The sequence below is a fragment of the Ursus arctos genome, chromosome X (genome assembly GCF_023065955.2).
Source record: "Ursus arctos isolate Adak ecotype North America chromosome X, UrsArc2.0, whole genome shotgun sequence".
NCBI classification, from domain to species: Eukaryota; Metazoa; Chordata; class Mammalia; order Carnivora; family Ursidae; genus Ursus; species Ursus arctos.
In genome coordinates, this window is record NC_079873.1 from 10,016,452 (window position 1) to 10,039,668 (window position 23,217).

Here is a 23,217-nt window from a genome sequence, read left to right on the forward strand (position 1 = left end):
ATAAATAACGTGTGTTTATGCTTTTATATATAAGCATTCAAAAGAATGAATGTGTATATTTGTATTTTTACATATTACAGTTGACCTATAACACAGGTTTGAACCACATGGGTCCACTTATATGTGGATTTTTTATAGTACGGCACTGTAAATGTATTTTTTCTTATAATTTTCTTGATAACATATTCTTTTCTCTAGATTGCTTTATTGGAATACCGTATATAATACATATACAAAATGTGAGTTAATCAGATGTTTTCTGTTATTGCTAAGGCTTTCAGTCAACAGTAAGCTTTTAGTAGTTACATTTAGGGAGAGTCAAAAGTTATACAAGGATCTTTGACTGTGCCGGGGGTCGGCACCCCTAACTCCCATGTTGTTCACAGATCAACTGTGTATGTTTACGTGTATATATGCATGTAAAACTGTGTATGTGTGTGTGTGTATACAGAGAGAGAGCACATATAGAACATATGAACCATTCCATAGAAATCAGATAAGAGAAATTGAGTTGGCGTGGAAAGTGGAGACAGGGGATGACATTGAAGCTGTCCTTGTACTGCGTAGGAATAAATAAATGGCTGGATGGATCAATACATAGCTGCAAAAGGGGTGTAAAGGGAAGGCCTTGGCCCCAGATAGGAAGTGCACTGGCCAGCATCTGGGGGCACGAGCCCAGTGACAGCCAAGAAGGCGAGCAGGAAGCAGGCTGCAAGGAGCCCTGTATGTTGAGCCAAGGAGCTCGGACTTTGTTGGGAAAGCAGAGAACAAAGCAGGGCATCGCAGGCTGGGTTCTATAAAGACAACCCCATCGTGACCAGTTCACGCTCAGAATGATCCCGCAATCACACAGAATCATCTTTAAGGTAATGCACCGTGGTTGAGTGAAATTGGCAGCAGTTTTCCTTTCCGAATGCACATGTTATCAGTGTGTTTATAATCCGGGGAAGCTCAGATGGGATGAGCACAAATGCAAAATTAAAACTCAGCATACCAAGCAGCAAGCATCTTTACAAAGATCATCACCTTTGCTCTTCACGTATGGGTTATCTGTTGCTCTTCAACCAAAGACTCCAGAGCTCAGAGATTTAAAACAACATTGATTCATCATCCCTCACTGTTTCTGTGAGCCGGGAATTCAGGAGCACTTTAGCTGGACGGGGCTTGGGGTTTTCGGCGAGGTTGCAGCCGAGTTGTTGGCCGACACTGTTGTTCTCAGAAGGCCTGACTCCAGCGGGGGCGCTGGCTGCAAGGTGGCCGGCTCACCCGGCTCCGGCAGGAGACCGCAGCGACTCGCTGGCTGGTGGCAGGAAGCCTCAGCTCCTCACGTCGGGGAGCTCCCCGTGGGGCTGCTCGAGTGTCCTGGTGGCACGGCAGCAGACTTCCACGTCGCAAGAACTTAGAGAGAGAAGGCGAAAGGTCCTCTGCCTTCTGTGCCCTACTCTTGGAAGTTACTCTCCATCACTCCCAGTGCGACCGCTTTGTGTGAAGCTGGGCACCAAGTGCAGTCCCACCTAAGGGGAGGCGAATTAAGCTTCACCTCTGGGAAGGCGGACTATCAAAGAATCTGCGGGCATATTTTAAAACCACATCACTTTCTGGTTTTCCTTCCCAGCTTCTTTTATCAGCCTCCATTCCACAGAGCTCTGTCTCCGACCCGATTTTCTTCCTTGTCTCTACTCTCTCTGGGAGATCTTGCCAGTCCTAGCTCTTTCACTGCCATCTGTATGTAGATGACTTCGAAAGGTGCATGTCAAGCCCCAGGCGCTCTGCTGCGTTCTTCGCCTAGCCCTTGGGCTGTCCCGTTGAGCTGTGGACATCCCAAACTGAGCTCTGGAGCAGCTCTCCAGAACTCACTGCCCCCCATCTCACCCTTGCTCCCTCTTCCAGGACAAAGAGTATCCAAACTGGTTCAAGGCAAAAACCTGGGCGTGATTCCTGACCACTCACTCTTCTCCCCACTCGTGTTCACTCTGGCGCTAAATCCTACCGCAGACCGCGCCTCGAGCCCATGTGCTGCTCTCTCTCCTGCCCGCCACCGCCCAGCCACACCGTCTTCTCTCACCTGAACCCCCACAGCAGCTGCCCTTTGCTGCTGCTTTTGCGCCCTCTAGTTCACGTTCCAGAGTGTTCCTCTCAAAACTTAAATCACATCGTGTTAGCCGTTTCCTTAAAGCCTTTCAGTGACTTTCCATTGGGTTCAGAATAAGATCTGTTCTATTTCAGATGGCATAAAAGGCCCTGTGGACCTGCCGTTGCCCGTGGCTCTGACTCCCCATTTTCTGTCATTCCCCACCGTGCTCACTGTGGATGGAAACTAAAGGAGCTGCCTGGATGACCCTTGCTTTATTGACTACCTTCTCTTCCTCGTCTCGCTTCCCCACTCCCCGACCCATGTGCCTTTACCTCGTAGACAAGGCACTGGTGCTCACATCCTTGTCTCAGCCTGCTTCTGGGGGAGCCCACACTAAGACACTCCCCATGCCCGGTTTCCACCCAACCCCTGATCGCGGAAGGTAAGTGAGAGCAATAGAGGAAGCAAGGGAAGGTGCTGAGTTTTGCTGTACCGTGGATGCATGGACAGTGTGAAGACGGAGAACACATGCTCTCCAGTGCCTATACACCCAGGCAGCTGAGACGCCTTGGGGCAACCCTGGGCCTGTTGCACCTGGACTCTGTATGTTGAAGATGGGTGGGAAACCAGAATTAACCTTAACCAGTAAGGTACAATGGACTTGCCATACTGGGAACGCTGATGAAAACAGAAGGAAACAAAGAATTCTCATGGTTGGACCTTATGGTCCCTATTTAGAAAAAAATTTATTTCATTTGTTTGGCCACATTGCAACATATTTAAACATCAGCAAAAGAAGTTTTAACTTCTCAATTTGTCTTGGAGAAAGACTATCGTAAAGTTTCCTGGAACCCGACCATAAGCAAGCACACTAAGAATTCTGGCACAGTATGTTTTCGCAGAAAATAAGGAATCCCATGAAGAAACACTACACTACTTACACAATCCCTGGAATGTTTTTAAATTAACTTCAGCTGTGGAGACGGCGATTCACGATTAATTTGATCAGTGTAGACAGCAAGCTGTATAATGCGTTAAAGGAACTGGGACAATTGAGCATTCAGCTCAGACTCCCACAGCTCAGGGCCGCCTATCCACAGAGACTCGCTCATCTACACGGACACTTCCCCGCCTCGGAACCAGGCTCCCCTGGCCTTCCATATGCCCAACGGTGTTCAGCGAGAGAGATCTGAGAGACCGAGCTGCTGGCCGGCCCAGCCAGGCCTCCTGAGATGGCAGAGGATGTTGCTGGGGTCATCTCAGTCCAAGATCAGGAGTTCTCTTTCTAGATTCCTGAATTCCTTTTGATTGATTACCCCATGTTTATCAGGTCCCATGAGGTTGGGTCAATCCAGCCAAATGCATACCAGCTCATTATACTCAGACGTGTGTTACGTTCCAGTGACTGGTACTCTGCCAGAACCATGCCTCCTTGGTATCTTGGAATGCGCTGCTCCAGGTTTATACATTTTAAAAAATACATGCTTCACTAAATATGGAACTAAATGCGATTCATATTGATAGTTTTGTGTTGTTTTTTTTTAAATTTTTTTTAAGAGCGGTAGAGAGGGGGGGGTGCAGAGGAGAGGGAGAGACAGAAACCCGAGCAGGCTCCATGCCCAGTGCAGAGCCCAATGCGGGGCTCGATCTCACAACCCTGCGATCATGACTTGAGCCAAAATTAAGAGTTGGACACCTAACCGACTGAGCCACCCAAGCACCCCTTGTAAGATTTTTTTTTTTTTTGGTATGAATAGATTCACATCTGAGGAAAAAGATCATGTGCACTAGACTTTAGGAAAAGAAGTGGTTCTTGAAATACTACTCTGTTGAGCAGGGTAGGCTAGTTTCAAACCATCTCAAAATCGCAGTGGCTGAACACAGTAAAGTTTATTTCTTTGTCTGCCTTGAAGTCCCCAGCATGTTGGAGAGACACTACAGTGTGCTTTCACACAGGGCCAGGCTCCATCCATCTTGAAGTGCCATTTCCTCCAGGTCAGCACAGTCCTTTTTATTCAGCAGGCTGATAGAAAAGGAACGTGTCCAGGATCCCATGGGAGGCTTTATGAACAGGCTTTGAGGTGGTCTGCCCACTATCCGTTGGCCTAAACCAGTCCTGTGGCCCCACCTAACCGGCAGGCTGGCTGGGGAGCATAGTGTAGCTTTGTGCCCAGGAGACACAGAAATGGATTTGCTGAGCACTGAACCTTCTCTTCCATGATCATTAAATTGTATCATGAAATTACAGATATTTGGCCATTTTTAACTTACAGAAGTTTCATGTAGTTTAACCTAATCGTTTACATCCCTTATCCAGAATACTCACAGCCAGATATTAAAGTAAAAGAATAATTGAATTGATGATGGGAAAGTTAGCGATTGGGCAGGAATTAGAGCAAAGGACAGGCAGAAGGAGAAGATGCTGGGAAAGTCATCTGAATAATTTGTTAACATTAACTTGCAATGCCATGTGAGAGCTATGTATGGAGCTATAGGTTAAAGCTTTTAAAGCAGTTTTTAAAAGATCTTATTAGACAGTGTGCCCTGCTATTATTGTCAATATCATGCTTGCCTGTGCTGGACTCCTTTCTTCCCCTCAATAATATTGTTTCAACTTAAAGAGAAATGTTTTAATATTTACTTTTCTTTTTTATCCCTAATTTTAAATGACTGCATATGTGCATTTAAAAAAACTGGCAAGCTTAGAAGGCAGAGCTGGATTCTTGGTGTAATAGATCAATTTCTCAGCAAGTGATTATTAGCCATTTTATCCACCAGAGATTCCCCCCCTTTAAACTGTTTTTCCATTTTCATGACCAGATGTAGAATTGGATGATAAAACCACTAAAATCCCATTTGTGGCTGTCCCTTTGAAGCATTTCTCAAAACTGGGTGAATATGGAGATGGCACACCCATCACGTAAAAGGCATGTTGCTCATTTATGGCCTTGCATGGTTCTGTGATGGTTTTTCCGACGATGTTGTTGCAAGCTACTTGGTCTTCTCTAGGAAATATGCACAGACCATGTCGCTGCATTTACAAGAGCAGCTGCGGGCTGAACTGGCGTTTTCTCATTTGTGTGGTTGCCCAAACACCAGAATCCACTTTCTAGTTCTCAGTCATGAGTTGATTCTTAACGATTGTTTCCTTTTTTTAAAACAAGTGAGAATAAGGCTAGATTCAAGAACAAATTTCTGTTATCGTCTTATAAAGCTGTAATCCTAAAATGCATTTGTGACTGGGGAAGGAATTCTTGACAGTGGATAAGAAACCTTGATTAACAAGTTTTTGGTGGCCCAAGTGTTAGTCATTAACATCTTGGAGAGCTTTACAAGTGATACTTTGTACAATGTCAAAAATGATGGCTTGGGAGAAATTGATACACCTCAGATTTCTCAGTTTCACCTTTTCACCTAAAGACAAGCATGTGAAAGCAATAAAACTCGAGAAAGAGGATTTCTCTGGAGAGTTGTGGTAATGTGCAAACAGTGTATGAATTTCATCTTCTGGTAACTTTCTCCTGTTAGTTAACCCCAGCCAGTGTTCTTTACAATCAAAAGTAATTCACTTTGACCAATACATATGAAATGCGTTTGCCCACCTGTACAGAGGACCCTGGACTCTTTCACTAAAGTTTTTAATTAGGCTTTTTTTTAAATATCATATTTCAACCAGTTTCAATTTTTTTTGTTGTGATTTCACCTCTAACAGTTTCAATAATCTTTTTTTTTTTGAGGTGTAACTGACATGTAACATTGTGTTAGTTACAGACGTACAACGTAATGATTCGATATTTGTATATATTGCAAAATGATCATGATAAGTCAACTTATTATCTGTCACCATACATAGTTATAAATTTTTTTCTTGTAATGAGAACTTTAAAGATTTATTCTCTTAGCAACTTTCAAATATGCAAAATAGTATTGTTAACTACAGTCACCATTTGTACATTACATCCCTATGACTTATTTTATAACTGGAAGTTTATACCTTTTGAGCCCCTTCACCCATTTCACCCCCACCTCCCTGCCTCTGGCAACCACCAGTCTGTTCTCTGTATGTATGAGCTTGTTTTTTATTGTTCTTTGTTTTTTAGATTCCGCATATAAGTGAGCTCATGTGGTATTTGTCTTTCTCTGTCTGACTTATTTCACTTAGCATAATGCCCTCAAGGTCCATCCATGTTTTCACAAATGGCAAGATTTCACTCTCTCTTTTTTTTTTAAATGACTTGAATGGTATCTCATTGTGTATATAGCACATTTTTTTTAAAATATATTTTTTAAAGATTTTATTTATTTATTTGACAGAGAGAGACACAGTGAGAGACGGAACACAAGCAGGGGGAGTGGGAGAGGGAAAAGCAGGCTTCCCGCTGAGCAGGGAGCCCGATGCGGGGCTCGACCCCTGGGCCCTGGGATCATGACCTGAGCCAAAGGCAGATGCTTAACGACTGAGCCACCCAGGCGCCCCTATAGCCCATTTTCTTTATCTCTTCATCCATCATTGAACCCTTAGGTTGTTACCAGATCTTGGCTATCGTATATCATGCTGCTGCAAACATGGGGCGTGCATGTATCTTTTCAAGTTAGTGGCTTCATTTTCTTTGGATAAATATGCAGAAGTGGGATTGCTGGCAAATGGTAGTAATTTTGTGAGAAAACCCCATACTGTTTTCCACAATGGTCACACCAATTTACATTCCCATCAGCAGTGCACAGAGGTTCCCTTTACTCCACATCTTCACCAACACTTGTTACTTCTTGTCTTTTTGATAATAGCCATTCTAACAGGTGTGAGGTGATATCTCACTGTGGTTTTGATTTGCATTTCGCTGATGATGAGAGATGTTGAGCATCTTGTCATGTGTCTGTTGGCCATCTGGATGTCTTTGGAAAAATGTTTATTCACATCCTCTTCCAATTTTTTAATCAGATTGGTCTTTTTGTTATTGAGTTATATGAGTTCTTTCTATATTTTGGGTATTAACCTCTTGCCAGATATGTGATGAGTAAATATTTTCTCCCACTCAGTAGTTTGCCTTTTCATTTTGTTGATGGTTTCCTTTGCTGTGCAGAAGTTTTTTAGTTTGATGTCCTACTTGTCAATTTTTGCTTTTGCTTTTGGTGTCAGCTTTCAGTAATGTTGTTGCTTATTGAGTTCCCCCTACTCTTATGGAGGCTGCTTTGTTTTGCAAAATCTCCGACTGCTTGAAATCCTTCTATAACTCCCCAGAGCCTTCAGGATGGACAAAATGTTTTATGTGGTCACAGGCCTTTTCTTTGCAGCCCCTGCTACCTTCTCCTCCTCTCTATTCTCTCCACTTCCCTTTCCACTTCCCTTCCCACTCCCCTGCTTTAAACACATACCACTTTCTATGCTCTGGTTTATAGGTCACCAACTCCTCAGGTTCTTGGTGGCTCCTTCCTTGGCACAGGCTGTTTTCTCTGCCTGGAACATCTTCCCCACCAAACGGCCTCCTTTCATTTTACCCAGGTAATTCCCACCAGTCTCCAGGATTCATATCAGGCCCCATTTCCTCCAGAAAACCCCTCACCCACCCACCTGTAACCTAACGATACTACATCTTCCCCTAGCTCCTGAGAACTTACTCCTTTTGTGAGATTTTTCATGTTGGAATATAATTATCTGTTCACTTGTCCAGCTGTATCCCTAGACTGTAAGTTCTTTGTGGGCAGGGGCTGTTCTCATATATGTCTAGAGTCTCAGTGACTATTACAGTGCCTGACATGTGTAGTTACCTAATACATTTTGGGTGAACAAATGGATAGCTGGATGAATGAATAGTGCAGGGGAGGAAAGATAATTTTCCCTCTACCCTCCTAGGTTCTTGGCTGAGATCCCCCTGTAATAAAAGACAGATTAATAGGAGAAAATGAAACAGAAGTAAATAACTTATATACCTGCTGTATACCTGGGAGATACCCAGGAAAACTGAGTAACTCAAAATAGCACAAGCTACCACCTTAATACCATCTCCAGCTAAAGATAAAAGATGTTGGAGGTTGGGAGAGCAGGTTATGGGAGGTAAGTCCGGCCTTCTCCATTGATAACAGCTTCTTCTTCTTTTTTTTAAAACATTTTATTTATTTATTTGAGAGAGAGAAAGCATAAGCAGGGGGAGGGGCAGAGGGAGAAGCAGGCTGCCCACTGAGCAGGGAACCCAATATGGGACTTAATTCCAGGACCCTGGGATCATGACCTGAGCCAAAGGCAGATGCTTAACCAACAGTCACTCAGGCGCCCCTGATAACAGCTTCTGGAGAGTCAGAGAGGGAGACACCCTTACATATGGAGATTTTCCTTATAAATGTAGATACTCTTACACAATTATAACTTTTTTTTTAAAGATTTTATTTATTTACTTGAGAGAGAGAGAACACGAGAACAGAGGGAGAGGGAGAGGCAGACCCCCACTGAGCAGGGAGCTGACGTGGGGCTCAATCCCAGGATCCTGAGGTCATGACCTGAGCTGAAGGCAGACGCTTCACCAACTGAGCCACCCAGGTGTGCCCCACAAGGGTAACTTGTACTCAGGTTTTCAGAGCTTTTCCTATGTCTGCTGTTTCTTAAGAATAGTCAGCCCCAAATAATCCTTCTGCTGAAGACACATGTTTTGAGGTGGCAAATCCAATTCCCCCTCCATACTTTGGTGAAGTGTGTTCCCGTCGGACTTCAATACCAATGTCAAGTCACCTGGTCTTTTTCTTGGCCCTGGTTTCTTCATGTGTAAAATGATAGGTTAGAACTGGCTGATGTCTAAGGTCACTTTCTTTAAGGTGAAATTCTCCAGTAAGCTCCCCTTGCAGTGAAAATGGATTCCTACATACATTAACAAGTAAAGTCACATGGAGACTGTGGCAGCTGTGAGAATGTGCCTTGCAGACTTCCAGCTGCAGACTTCCAGAAAGCCATCAGCACATTTGAGCAAAGCCATGCCTCCCATGGACTGCTCCTGCCAGGTCACCTTCCAGAAGGAGCATGGCAGGGATACCATGGCAGGACCTTTTGTGGGAAATACCATTTTGGCTCAAGGACTCCCCCTCAGTTTTGCCAAACCCTCCTTAGACTACACAGCAGCCTCGGATGCCTGCACCCAACCTTCTTTCCGTCTTTGCTTCACTCAGGGTCAGCCTCCCATGGTGGTCCGATGGCCTTCCCAGCCTTCCCCAGCTCTCTCGCCATTTTCTCTCACAGGTGTTTCCTGTAATAACATCCTTGCACGTTTAATCCCCTCATGGCTTCTGCTTTTCAGAGGACTCAGACTAAAGCGAAACCTAATTCAAACTGTGATTCATTTCATTGATTATGCATCCGTGGCGGTTTTAAACTTTATACCTTATTCAACACATCTAGTAACAATCTTAATCCTACTAATAGTACTACTAAAAGTGATGAGTTAGAGAACGTTTCCTGTGTTACTCACTGCTCCAGGCCCTTTAGATATATTGCATCATTCCATTGTCACAAAAGCCCTTAAAGTAAATACCCTTTTTATCCCCATTTGGCAAATGAGATCGTTGAGGCATAGAAAGGTGAAGTAACTTGCTGGAAGCCATAGGTTCATGTATAGTAGAGCCAGGATTCAAACTCAGGAAGGAGCCGTCGTCCTAACCATCGTATTTCATAGCCACTCAACATCAGAGCTGATCCTGCTTTTTCTAGAAACATTCTGCATTTGGCTTAACCTGGTATTCCTTTTACCTTTCTGAGTATTGCCTGGGTCTCTTTCTGCACCTTTCTTCTCCATGGCCCACTTCTTACATGGTAGTTTCCTTGGGGCTGTGCCCTAGGCCTTCTTTTCTTCTTACACTACATTCATTCCCATGGATTCAGTAACCAGCTGCCTGCAGATAACTCCCAACCCCAGTCCTGCCTCCTGGACTTCTGGCCTAAATATCCAACTTCCTACTCAACATCTCTTGGTTGTCTGTTTAATTAGCATGTCCCGAAGAGAACTCCTCATTTATCCTATTCCTGAACATGGTCCTCCATCCATAGTCCCCATTCTAGAAATAACAGCACTGCTGTCTACCTGATATTGCATCCCTCTCACACTCCAGATCCAATTGACCAGACTATGACCTCCACGGCGGCAGAGATCTTACGTTCCTCACGGTTGCTGCTGACCCTCTGGTCTCTTCTTCCAAGCCAACTGGTATCCCTGCTTCCATCTGTCTCCATCTCATCCATTTTCCAGACTGCTGCCATGATAATATTTTTCTAAGGGAAAATGTTCTCAGATAACCTCCCTATTCAAAATCCTTCTGTGCTGCCCTATTACCACTCCTCTGTCAGGCCTCATAGCCCTAGCTTGACTGCCGTGGTGCTCTGTGCCGTAACCCGCTCATCTCCCTCCCTTTGCTCCACTCCTCTGATCTTTCTATCGGTTCCTCAAGCACAAGCATGGGGTCTCTTATCTCTTACCCTGCACTCGTTCTGTGACTCCTGCTTATAATATGCTTTCCCTCATTTCATGTGGTTGACTTCTGTTCATCTTCCATTTCACTTAAAGGTGCACCCTCAGAGAGAACGTCTTGGATCCCTTCAACCAGAGTGTTTCTTTGCTTTAAGTCTCTCTAGCTGACTGAATGTGTTTAGTGCCTCTGGTACCCTTACGCTCTTCTCTAAGAGCTCATAGTCAGGGACCCTGTGCACCATGTTCATCTCTGTATTCCCAGTACCTAGCACGGTGCTCAGTACGTATTCATGCTCTGTGGAATAAGCTGGGGCTCGGGGCGTCAGGAAAATAGGTAGGGCCCTTCCTAGCAAACCTATAGTCAAGAAGTTGGCAGGTCATCTCCACTGTTTTGATAGATTGAAGTCTAATTAAATGAATCCTCCATTCCTTATAAAAATATGGAATTAAGGGGCACCTGGGTGGCTCAGTTGGTTAAGCGTCTGCCTTTGGCTGAGGTCACGATCCCAGGGTCCTGGGATTGAGCCCCGCATCAGGCTCCCTGCTCAGTGGGGAGCCTGCTTCTCCCTCTCCCTCTGCCCCCCCCAACTCGTGCTCACATGCTTTCTCTCTAATAAATAAATAAAATCTTTTTTTTTTAAGATTTTATTTATTTGAGATAGAGAACTAGCAGTGGGGAGGGGCAGAGGGAGAGAGAGAGAAGCAGACTCCCTGCTGAGCAGGAATCCTGATGCAGGGCTCCATCCCAGGACCTGGAGATCATGACCTGAGCAGAAGGCAGACGCTTAACTGACTGAGCCACCCAGGTGCCCCATGAAGCAGCCATCTTGATAAACTGTGTGGCAGTTTCTCAAAAAGTTACACATGGTTAGCATATGACCTAGCATTTCCACTCCTAGGTATATACCAAAGAGAAATGAAAACATATGTCCATACAAAAACTTGTACGCCAATGTTCATAGCAGTATTATTTGTAATAGCCAAAATGTGGAAACCACCCGAATGTCCATCAGCTGGTGACTGGATAAACAAATGTGGTCCATCCATACAATGGAAGGTTATTCAGCCATAGAAAGGAATGGAGTACTATTACATGCCATAGCATGGACGAACCTGGAAAGCATATTAAGTGAAAGAAGACGGGCATAAAAGATCACATAGTGTATGATTACATTTCTGTGAAATGTCCAGGAAAGGCAAATCCAGAGACAAAAAGATTTGTGGTGGCCAGGGGTCGGAGGATTGGGCAGCAGGGAATTGGGACTAACTGCTATTGGGTATGGGGTTTCTTTTTGGAGGGATGGAAATGTTCTGGAATTAGATAGTGGTGATGGTTGCAGAACATAGTGAATATACTAAAAACCACCGCGTTTCATTATGTGAACTATATCCGTTTTAAAAATGCCAAACAAAGATTCTTAAGTACATCATTCTGTGTGGACTAGCATGTATTTACTCGGCACACTTTATGTTCAGTAGTCTGTAGTTTCTTGTTTGGGACTTGTTAGTTATGTGCAGACGGGGTCAAGATAGCGGTATCCCCTGCAGAATTGTTAGCAATGTCCAGATTAGATTATGACAGGTGACTGTATTATTATGATACCTGCCATGCTGTCCTGTACTGCAGTATATCTGTTTATAATGGTTTGGGAGTTTAAGAGAGAAAAGATTGGGTCTTTTTCATCACTCTACGTGCCTAAGACAGTACTTGGGATATCACAAGTGCTGAACGAATGTCTTACTTGCAGTAAGACTTAACAAGGGACCGTTGGCCGTGCCTAGAGACATTTTCACCTTCCCCAACGAGAGAGGTAGAGGCCAGGGATGCTGGTACCTGTCCTGCGATGCACAAGACAGCCCCCAATGGCAGAGATTTCTCTGGCCCCAAATGTGAGTTGTGTAGAGGTTGAAAAACCCTGTTCTAAATGGTTAAGCAAGGTGCCTGGATGGCTCAGCCGGTTAAGCGTCTGCCTTTGGCTCAGGTTGTGTTCCCAAGGTCCTGGGATCGAGCCCTTGCGTCAGGCTCCCTGCTCAGCGGGGAGCCTGCTTCTCCCTCTCCAGCTCCCCGTGCTTGTGCTTTCCCTCTCTCAAATAAATAAACAAAAGCTTAAAAAAAGTAAAAAAATAAATGGTTGAGCAAATGACTTACAAATCCCCCAAATTAGTTTCATCAGAAGATGAAAAAAAAGTCCCGTTTAAGAAAAGTTAAATCATAAAATCATCCTTGCATTTGGTGTTCTCAGTTAGTGAAATGTCCCAAACCATATCTTTGTGGCTTTAACTGAAGAACCAGTGGGTGGGAGAGGCAGAGCGCGGGGGAAACTGCGAGGCTGTGGCACTTCCCGACCTTGACTAAGGATTATTAACTTGCAGAAAACTCAGTCCTGCAGCAGAAAGCACATGGTCAGATGTGCATTCCTTGTCTGTTAAAGAGCCCAGGAACCATTTTATGTTGTATTTAATGATGCCCGAGGACACAATCCCAGCCCTCCACAAAATACAAACTCAAAGTCTTTTCTTCTAGAAGCTGGTAGCAGCCCGGGCCACTACTAGGTCAGTAAGTACGCAGCTGTGCAGCGAGCTTCCATCGTGGCCCAGAATGTTGAGGGGCGCTTGGTGGCCGGACTCACTCCTCGGCTCTTTGATCGGGTTTGGCAAGCTACAGCCGCAGGCCAAGGCTGGGTGCCCTCTGCTTTTACATGACCTGAGAGCTCAGCCTGGTTTTACCTTTTTTTTTTTTTTTTTTTTTAAAGATTCTGTCCATTTATTTGACAGAGAGAGAGCACAAGCAGGCAGAGAGGCAGGCAGAGGGAGAGGGAGAAGCAGACACCCCCACCCCGCGCCGAGCAGAGAGCCCGATGCGGGACTCAATCCCAGGACCCTGAGATCACGACCTGAGCCAAAGGCAGATGCTTAACCAACTGAGCCACCCAGGCGCCCCTGGTTTTACCTTTTCAACTGGTTAAAGCTAAGCTAAAGGAAGAATGCTATTACATGACATGTGAAAAGTATATTAAATTCAAATTTGGGTGTCCATAAATAAAAGTTTTATTGAACCCAGTTATGCCCATCTGTCTGCTGTTGCCCACTGTTGCCCATCTGGCTGCCCTTGGGCTTGGACAGAGACCGGTCAGCCCTACTGATGGCAGAGCCTAAAATATTTACCATCTGACCCTTTCTGAAAAGCATTTGCCAACCCCTGCTCTACGGTTGAAGAGTTTAGCAAATGGTGTTTCTAGGAGGCGGTGAGGAATGAGAACCCACCCTGGGCTGAAATCCCTGACACGTGGCTCTGCTGGGGATGTGGTTGTGCCCCACGCGGCTGGCACTTCCTCACCTGTAGCACGGGAGGGCTTCGCGGGAGGCTCTGTAGGGCCCTTCACGCTCCGAACGGTCGGGGATGTGGAGAGTCCAGTCTGTGTGGCTCCCAGGTGGCCGAGGAGGTAGAAGTACAGCGTTCTTGTCGGGGACAAAGCCACGGGGCCACGGGGTCACATGACCACGCTCGGTGCTGGAACAGACACAGACCTGGACCGCACCGTGTCTGCACAGAGCAGATTGGAAAATTGGCACTCGACAGGGTTCGGAGACAAACTCTTGGCCACTTTCACGCGCCCTAGTTTTATAGATTATGTAAGCCGATTCTTTTAACCCCGGGGAAGAAAGAAATGGACAGCACTTAATGATTGGGGAAGGCTGGCAAGCCCACATTCAGGCTTTCAGAATCTGACTGAGCCCTGAGGGGAGGTTTATTGAATTTCACCAGGTCATTGTCATCTCTCCCGTTCATTTACTGGCAGGAGTCTCTGTTGTCCTTTCTGTGTTCTCCATACTAACATGTGACTCCTTATCCACAGTCCAGAGGATCATGGGCTGTCCACGTCCACGCTGCAGCCGGGGGTCTGTCGCTATGGGACTAAGCTGGCCTGCTGCTATGGCTGGAGAAGGAACAGCAAGGGAGTCTGTGAAGGTAATGGTGCAAACGCTCAGACCACCCTGGGCTCCAGTCCTAGGCCAGTGTCCTTAGGTTTTTATCCAAGACACCGTAAGCTGTCACCAAATGGTCCACCCATTGTCACCAAATCCCTTAATCTGTTAAATAGGATGAACACACAACTGTGTCCCATACGCTTTAGGTGTTGGTGTGCGTCATGCTGGATTATACACGGGAAAGCACAAAAATGTTAGCTTTTTTTTTTTTTTTTTTTTTTTAAGAATAACAGTACTACCTTCTGTCTCTGCCCGAAACTCCTCCACTCTAGCTGGTTCAGAAATATCTGGATAGACCACAGGTGAACACAGAACTTCAATACATTGAAAGGCGCTGACCTACGTGCCACCCACCATCAGTTTCCTGGTGACAAGATTATCAAGATACTAGAAAAAAATATTTGAAGAGTGTTATTGCCTACCTAGATAAAGAAAGTTAGAACATCCCCCTGGGGCTTTGTCAATTCAAAAAGAGGGTGGGTCCTCACACTGACTGGGCCTCCAGTGTCCTGATCACGGGCATTGTCTTGGGAATGTCCGAATGATGTGGGTGACTTTGGGCACGGTAGGTGAGCTGGCTGACGTGCGACCTCTCTGCGAGGTGGAGAGATTAATCCCCATTTCACAGGGGAAGGAGTGTAAGCATTAAAGGGTGTGCTCAGTACCTGGCATGCCTAGAAAATGTCTCCTAAATCACCCTTGATTCAGAAAGGACCCATGACTCTCCTGTCCCTTCAAAGCACATACGATGCAGGCGTTAAATGTTGCTGAATTCTTTTTCTAGACACAGCACATTTTCACGCGAAGGCAGTCAGGTGGAAAGGGCAAAACCCACGTGGACCGCATGGTTTGGAGTCTTAGAGTTGCACGAGCCTCCGCACTGACTGCCATAAAGCTGACCATGTTTCCGGTGAATAAATGAGGGTGAGCTTTGGCTTTCTGTAAGGTCTACTCTGTAACCAAATCAGAGCAGCTTGGCCACGCCGCAGACAGCCGGTCACGTTCTTGATGCTTTTGTGGACAATGTAAGACCACAGGCAGGAAGGAATTTAGAGCGAGCTGTTGAAAGGGCACGTGCAGAGGCCTCAAGCACAGTGCTCACTGTGCACCGTAGGCAAGCCCCAGAGCTCAGGAGCACCCCCGCCGCCCCGGTGAAACGTTCAGGTATTAAATTGCAATGAATTTGCATCTAAAATCTGTGATGTATTATATCCGATTTGCATGGTCCTTCCTGACGGTAAAGTCCTGTGCTCCTTGAAGCACCGAGTAACAGGGTGACGAGCCCCTGATTGCCAGATCTCGGATTCCTAAGCCAGAGCGCGGGCTGTGTGGTAATGAGATGAGAAGACATGTCCCCCTGCCCGAACAGGCAGAGTCGCACCCCAGCCTGGGAGGTCCCACTCCCCCCGGACTTCATTTCCGTCCGCCTGTTCACCTTTCGTTCCTCCGGAGGCCCTGACTCCACGCTGGACCTTTCTAGATCTTGGCTCCTGCCCTGCCTAAATCTGCTCCCAGGGCAGATGGCTCAGCTCGGTATCATTAACCTGCAAATGTATGTCGCTTAGCAAGATGAGGCAGTGAGTCATCCCCAAACAGACCCCAGCGAAAAGCTGCAGACGGAGGAGTTGGAGGGAGTACAGACCAAGAACTGTAGCTACACTTACATCTCAGGCTGTTAGACATAAACGGAATTTCCCTGGGCTGTAGATTGGTTGTTCAAGTCACGGATCCAAAGTCGCTGGAAATTGAAAACATGTTGCTGGAGCCTTGACCTTATAGCAGCAAGGGCATTATTCACCATTTCTCTTATGTTCTATTTGGCATTGACCCTGGCTTTCCTATCTGGCCCACGTTGGAAATCACTTTCCAGGGAGCGGAGGTATTCAAGGCTTAAAAAAGTAAAAAATTTGTTTTTCTAAACTTAAAACAGCATTTCCAAGAGCATATCCATAACAAAACAGACACTGGAAAGCAAAATTCTCTTTTGCCTCCAGGAGGGGAAGAATTTTGCCGAGAAGCATTTTTTCCTTACCTTCTCACTTAGGATTTATTCAGAGCCATGAAATGTTTCCCTGTAAAAGGTCTACACTGATTACTTTATTTACTACTGGAAACTATTTGAGTGTCTAACGTGTCCACAGCACTAGTAAATGCAGCAGGAGAAACAAAGATGAAGGTTTAAGTCCCTGTTCTGAAGGTGTTGGGAATTGGGTAGTAGACAGAAGTGAAGGATAGAAACCAAATATATGTCTAATTATTTCATAAGATGGAGCCTGATCGATTTCATGGGTGAGACCCACCCACGTTCGGTGGAATTCTCAAAGTTGAGCAGAAGTTCTGACGTGGCTGGAGAAAGCAGTGAAGCCTTCCGGAAGGAGGGCTCATGCAAAGTAGCTCTTGAAGGAGTGGGAGGATATTAACCGTTGGAAGGGGGGAAGGGGTGCCCCAGGGTGGGGATAACAAGACAGGAAGAGGCAGAAAGGGTCGGTTTAGAGAATGGCAGGCAATTTAGTTTGACCATAGTGTTGCCTCTGTGTAGGGAACAGAGTAGGCCAAGGGTGCAAACTAAGATGGAAGCCGGGTCATGGTGATGATACCTGTACAATATTCAAAAGGCAATAAGGATTGTTTGGTGACTTGTGTGCAAGGCGTGGCCTGATCAGAGCCATGCTCTTGGAATGTCAGTTTAATGTCGTGTCTGGCATCAGCTTTTCTAGGAGCAGAGCCCGTAAAGGGGATTCTTGTGTCAGTCATCTGTTGCCGAGTGCTCTCTGTCACAGGCTGTGGTGGGGAGAAGGGGTGGAGAGAGGTGCAGTGTTGTTGCCCAGATTCCTGTGGGCAGCTTGATTCCCATTAGCTAGATGAGTGTCTGGTCAGTGAGTGACTTGGGTGACAGGAGCAAGGATGGGATGTTCTCACGGATGGGTTGTCACAAGAGAAGAGAGAGATGAACAGGATTTGGGGTCCAGGTGACTGGGAGATAAATGTTGACGTTAACAAAGAATAGGGTTTGGGGTCGAGTGGGGAGATGCTGCGGTCGAGCCAGGGACTCAACGGGAAGGGAAGTAGGCCGCGCTCCTGGGCTGTTGCTGAGACATCCTTTCGGGCGCTGGCTGGTTCCTGAGCTCCTACTAGATCCAGAAGCTGCTCAGGGCTCCCGACTCCCTGCAGACTCCTTTCTCTCTCATTCATTTTTCTTTTGTCCTGTCCTCTCTTCCTCTTTGGGTTTCCCCATATTCCTTTTGTCCCATCCACGGCCTCTTCTCCCTCCCTCCTCCCTAGGAGCCGGACTCAAACTTTCCATCATCTTCGACTATTTTTTCTTGCTCCCAACCCAGTGAAACTTTCTATCCTTGGTGTTTCTCCCATCACTTCTCTCATCAAACAAATACTTAATGGAGTGCCCAATTTGTGTCAGGTGTCTGGATACAGAAGTGAAAAAAAACAAAAACAAAAACAGAAGAAACAAATCCTGCCTCTGTCGTGCCAGCATCCTCCCCTCCTCATGATGCTTCTAGTTCCCATCCTTAGGGCTGGAAGTCGTGCCTCCCTGCCTTCCATCTCTGGCTCAGTCATTTTGACTGATCACACACAGCTTTAAAAATCGAGTTTGATCATTCAAAAGCAAAATAGGAGAAATATGGAAGACAAAAAAGAGGCCAGTGACAGAAAGCAGGAGGACCTTGACACTTGACCCAGGATTGCTCTGGAATCCCTTCCAGCTACTTCTTTTATTAAATGTTCTTGTGTTTATGTGCAAAACTAGCTGCCTGTGGTCTGGGAGGCTGTTTTTCTTTGAATGCCACTTGGAGGCACGGCAGTGCTAGGCGAAGTTGTGATAAACTTGGGTAAACTCGCACTCAGTTGGGGTGGGGGGGGGAAGAGTGATCTAGTTCTCAAGCAGAACCCTTTCCAGTGTCCCGAGGGGGCAGACTGACTAGAGAGGAAGCAGAGCATCCTCTCCATGCCCCCATGGATTTCTCCGCCGTACGGAAGGCTGCCGAGTTTGACCTGCGTGCATTTCTCTGCCAACTACTCCTGTTCTTGTATCATCAAAGCACCTTTCCCTTCCACAGCGACGTGTGAACCTGGATGCAAGTTCGGTGAGTGTGTGGGACCAAACAAGTGTAGATGCCTTCCAGGATACACCGGGAAAACCTGCAGTCAAGGTCAGTACTAGAGGCCAGGGCCCGAGAACAGACGAACCAGAGCTTTCCAAAGCTGTGCAGTCACTGCAGAGGCCTCTGTGCCACACACGCCCTGCCCACCGTTTCACAGGTTGTAAGTTGAATCTTCAAGTGAAAGGGGTTTCAGAACTAGATCTTTCCCTCAGTCTCTTCTAGAAAAATATAAAAGTCATTCTGATGTTTTCATTAAGATGCCAGATAAAAGGCCTTTTTTCCTCCTCTCAAATAACTTGTTTCTAAAATAATTTTCATTGTGTTTTTACACTACCAGAGTAATGCATGTTTTTTACTGAAAAAAACGTCAACGATGCAAAAAGATAGAAGTTAAAAAGTGGGAGCGGAGTTTCCCATCAACACACACACACACACACACACACACACACACACACACACCAGTCCCTCTTCAAACCAGCGTGAGGAGTTTGTCCTCAGTCCCCGAAGGGTCGTTCCATTTTTACTGCCCGAGCGAGCACCCCGGGGGCTGTTTCTGTGATGCTTCAGACACGAGTGTTTCTCCTGGGCAGTTTTGCGTGTCCGCACATACAGAGCTGGCTCGTGCTTCTCAAGGCTGTATCCTCGGCCCCGATGCAAATGCTTTTATCATGGGTGTAAAAAATACTTCGTTTAACCACTCTTATCTGCCTTGGCCCCAGTGTCTTGCCGTTACAAGCAGTGCTGAGTCAGAAGTCATTCCACATATATCCTTGCACCCTTGAGTATTTTTATAGGATAAATGTCCGAAAATAGAATTGTTAGGTTGAATGACATGCATGTTTTTATTATATTTTTTATTTATATTTATAAATAGTTTATTTATATTTATTTATATATTTATATATTTATTTGTATTTATATATTTATATATATTTATTTATATTTATAAATATATTTATATTATATATTTTATTATAATTGACATATTTAAAAAGGTAGTTTAGGACTTATCATAAGCTGTTTATCCGAAGGTATTAAGGAGTGTATTTATACTATGGACAACAGTGGTTCTCAACTTGGGCAATTTGATTCCCCAGAAAGAGTTGCCGGATAAAATATAGATCTCAAGGCAGATTTAAGTTGCAGATAAACAGCAGATAATTTTATAAGGTACGTAGGTCTCAAATATTGCGTGAGACATACATCGACTAAAAAAGTTATCAGTCAGTTATCTAAAATTCAAATTTAACTGGGCATCCCCTATTTCTGTTTGCTCCATCTGGGAACCTTACCCCAGGGGACACCTGGCAATGTCTGAAGACATTTGGGGGGTGCTCCTGGCATCTAGTGGGTGGAACCCAGGGAGGCTACTCAGCCTCTTACAGTGCGCGGGGCAGCCCCCACTACGGAGAACGATCTACCCCAAATGTCAGCAGTGCTGAGGCCGAGGGGCCCTGGGGGGTGAAGAATTCTGTAGTTCAGAAAGCGTCTGCGGTCCGATAATGCAGTCGAGCAAAGAGCAGCACAGCAAGTTCGGCTGTCCCTGGGGCTGCCAGGCTTCTGGAGGGACGGACAGAGTCCCAGAGACGGGCAGGCAGCCACTCCAGTGTGCCACCCCCAGGCCTCGCTGCCAAGCTGCGAGGTTAGCCGCATTCACTGAAGTATTTATATAGCTCCAGCCCTGCAGCTCAGGGGGGAACCTCTGAGCCTCTGACGTCCCACCAGCAGCAGAGGCCGGCGTGCTCACCTGCTTCTGAGAACCGCACCCACCTGCCGGAGAGGCGTGGCAAGGACCGCGCTCTAGGAAGCGATAACGCAGCGCGTCCTTTACCAGAGGGGTTCACACCAGAAAACCTGTTTCTCCGTATCCTCCTGGATTCTGTGCCAAGATATCTTCTGCAGAGGTTTAGAAGAGAGAAGATATTTTTCATGCTGGTTTTCAATTCCCGGTAAAATATAAGTGTTGAGGGAGTGGTCTAGTTGGCTCAGGTTTGGGACTGTCTCCTCCCGCAGCTTTCCTGGCCCCCGGGTGGCCTGATCAAAGTCCTTGTATATCCATTAATGGTGACAAGCCTCAGCCCCCCACTGTGGTGTCTTTCCCCCAAATGCTTCTTCCAAGGGATGAATGAGGCACCTCTGAGTTAGGGCCAAGTGATAGGGCGTTTCTCCATTTCCCGTTAATGTCCAATCAGCCTTTTCTAGTTTTCCCTTTTGAAGGGGTTAGAATCCATGCAGGAGAAGGTAGAGTAGAAGGGATAAGCAATGGAGAAGGAGCTTTCAAATGTCCCACTAAGACATCAGAAAATTCCTGTGTAAGGTTCCTGTCAGAGGCGAAAGCAGCCACTTCTTTATTTTCAAGGATGCGCTTTGCCTGTTGCCCTGCCGAATTTTGGTCTTACACAGAATTTGGTTCTTTTCTCCTTTCTGTATCTTCCTTGAAGTAGTTAAGTCATGAGGCACCGACGTGACCACATTTCCAAAGATAAACTTCTCTACCCATGATTGCTTTTTTCTTTTAAGATGTTATGTGTTTATTAGAGAGAGAGAGAGAACTCGCATAAGCAGGGGATGGGGGCAGGGGGAGAAACAGACTCTGCCTGAACCGGAGCCCAATGTGGGGCTCGATCCCAGGACCTTGAGATCATGACCTGAGCCAAAGGCAGGCACTTAACTGACTGAACCACTCAAGCACCCTACCCATGATCGCTTCCGAAGTTTTGTTTTCCTTCTGTATCTTTTTTTTTTTAATAAAAAAAAGTCATTTACTCTTTTTTTTTAAGAGAGAGAGGAGGGGCAGAGGGAGAGAGAATCTTAAGCAGGTTCCATGCTGAGCGCGGAGCGTGAGGTGGGGGTGGATCTCATGACCCTGAGATCACGACCTAAGCCAAAACCAAGAGTCGAACACGCAACTAACTGAGCCACCCAGACACCCCAAAAAGTCATTCATTCTTAGTATTTAAATTCTTTTTAGGAAACACTGAGAAGCAAAGAGAAGAAAGTCACCCTCAGTCTTACCACCTGGAGCTAACCATTATTGGCATTTAGAGCATAGCCTCCCAGTCTTAAATGGTGTCCCACAGCCTCACCACCGACAGCTGCCTGTCAGGGCTCCCTCTGGAAGGGTGTGAGCCAACACAAGTTAGTCGGTGTGGGGCCGCCCGAAACAGGAACAACTGAAAGTAGGCTGTGGGTGCCTGTCATTGGCTGCCTGGGACAGTACTAAAGGCTAAAGGACCTAAATTGTATTTCTAGCTTTTTATTCAAGTATTATACACACAGAATTGTGCATATAACAACAATGTACTGCTCAATGAATTTTCAAATACATCCACATAACCAAGAAACAGAAACTCAGTAGCCTTCCTGAAGACCCCTCCTGCTCCCCTCCAGTGACTTGCCCCCCACTCCCAACAAGGAACTCCATCTTGACCTTTTACAGCACAGATTACTTGTGCCTGACTTTTTTTAAATTTTTTAATTTTTTTAATTTTTTATTTTTTTAAAGATTTTATTTATTTATTTGACAGAGATAGAGACAGCCAGCGAGAGAGGGAACACAAGCAGGGGGAGTGGGAGAGGAAGAAGCAGGCTCATAGCAGAGGAGCCTGATGTGGGGCTCTATCCCAGAACGCCGGGGTCACGCCCTGAGCCGAAGGCAAACGCTTAACTGCTGTGCCACCCAGGCACCCCCTGACTTTTTTTTTAAAAGATGTAATTTATTTGAGAGAGCGTGAGTGGGGGGAGGGGCAAAGGGAGAGGGAGAAGCAGACTCCCCGCTGAGCAGGGAGCTCCAACTCTCAACCCCAAGATCAAGAGTTGCATGCTGCACTGACTGAGCCCGCCAGGCGCCCCTTGCCTGATTTTTAATGTCCTCTGTTGTCTCCAGCTTCTTCCGCTCACTCTCAGGGTTGTGAGCTTTCTCCGCTGTGGCTTGGAGCCGTGGCTTGGTCAGCCTCATTGCTGTGTAGTATTCCTTTGCGCAAGTATACAAGTCATCTGTCCTGCCTTCTGTTGGGAGATGTTTGGGTTCTTTCCAGCTTGGGGCTATTAAGAATTGTGCTACTGTGGACATTTTAGTACATATTTCCTCGGTGGGCGCACATCCACATTGCTGTTGGGAAGCTACCCCGGGAGTGGAATCTCTAGGTCATGTGTATACGTGTCTCTAGTGACAGTAGATTCTGCCAAACAGTTTTCCAAAGTGGTTGGGCCCATTTGCCTCCCCTCCGCCAGTGCACGATCGTTCTGTTTGCCCCACATCATCATTAGTCCTTCGAAATGGAGTTTTACTGATGACTGGGGAAGAGGCGAGTCATTGCCCTGTGTACCCACCCCCAGCAGTGGGGTCCAGGGAAGCCAACCCAGCTCTCCATCTTGATGTTTCCTGATCCGGTTAGCCTCTCTTCATGTCCTGCCTGTCCCCTACAGATGTGAACGAGTGTGGAGGAAGACCCCGGCCGTGCCAACACCGCTGCGTGAATACGCATGGGAGCTACAAGTGCTTTTGCCTCAGCGGCCGCACGCTCATGCCGGATGCCACGTGTGCGAGTAAGTTCCGACAGCCAGGCTGCTCGCAGTCATCCTCCCA

At 46.2% G+C, this 23,217-nt stretch overlaps 1 protein-coding gene across 2 annotated transcripts in view; it reads left to right on the top strand.

Annotated features, from left to right (window-relative positions):
* EGFL6 (EGF like domain multiple 6) overlaps positions 1-23,217 on the top strand; it is a 58,296-nt gene that overhangs the window by 5,809 nt on the left and 29,270 nt on the right. For both annotated transcript variants that reach the window (XM_026478131.4, XM_026478132.4), the window contains exons 2-4: positions 14,376-14,488; positions 18,585-18,677; positions 23,058-23,177. In XM_026478131.4, coding sequence (XP_026333916.2) covers positions 14,376-14,488; positions 18,585-18,677; positions 23,058-23,177 — 326 coding nt within the window. The remainder of the gene's footprint in view (positions 1-14,375; positions 14,489-18,584; positions 18,678-23,057; positions 23,178-23,217) is intronic.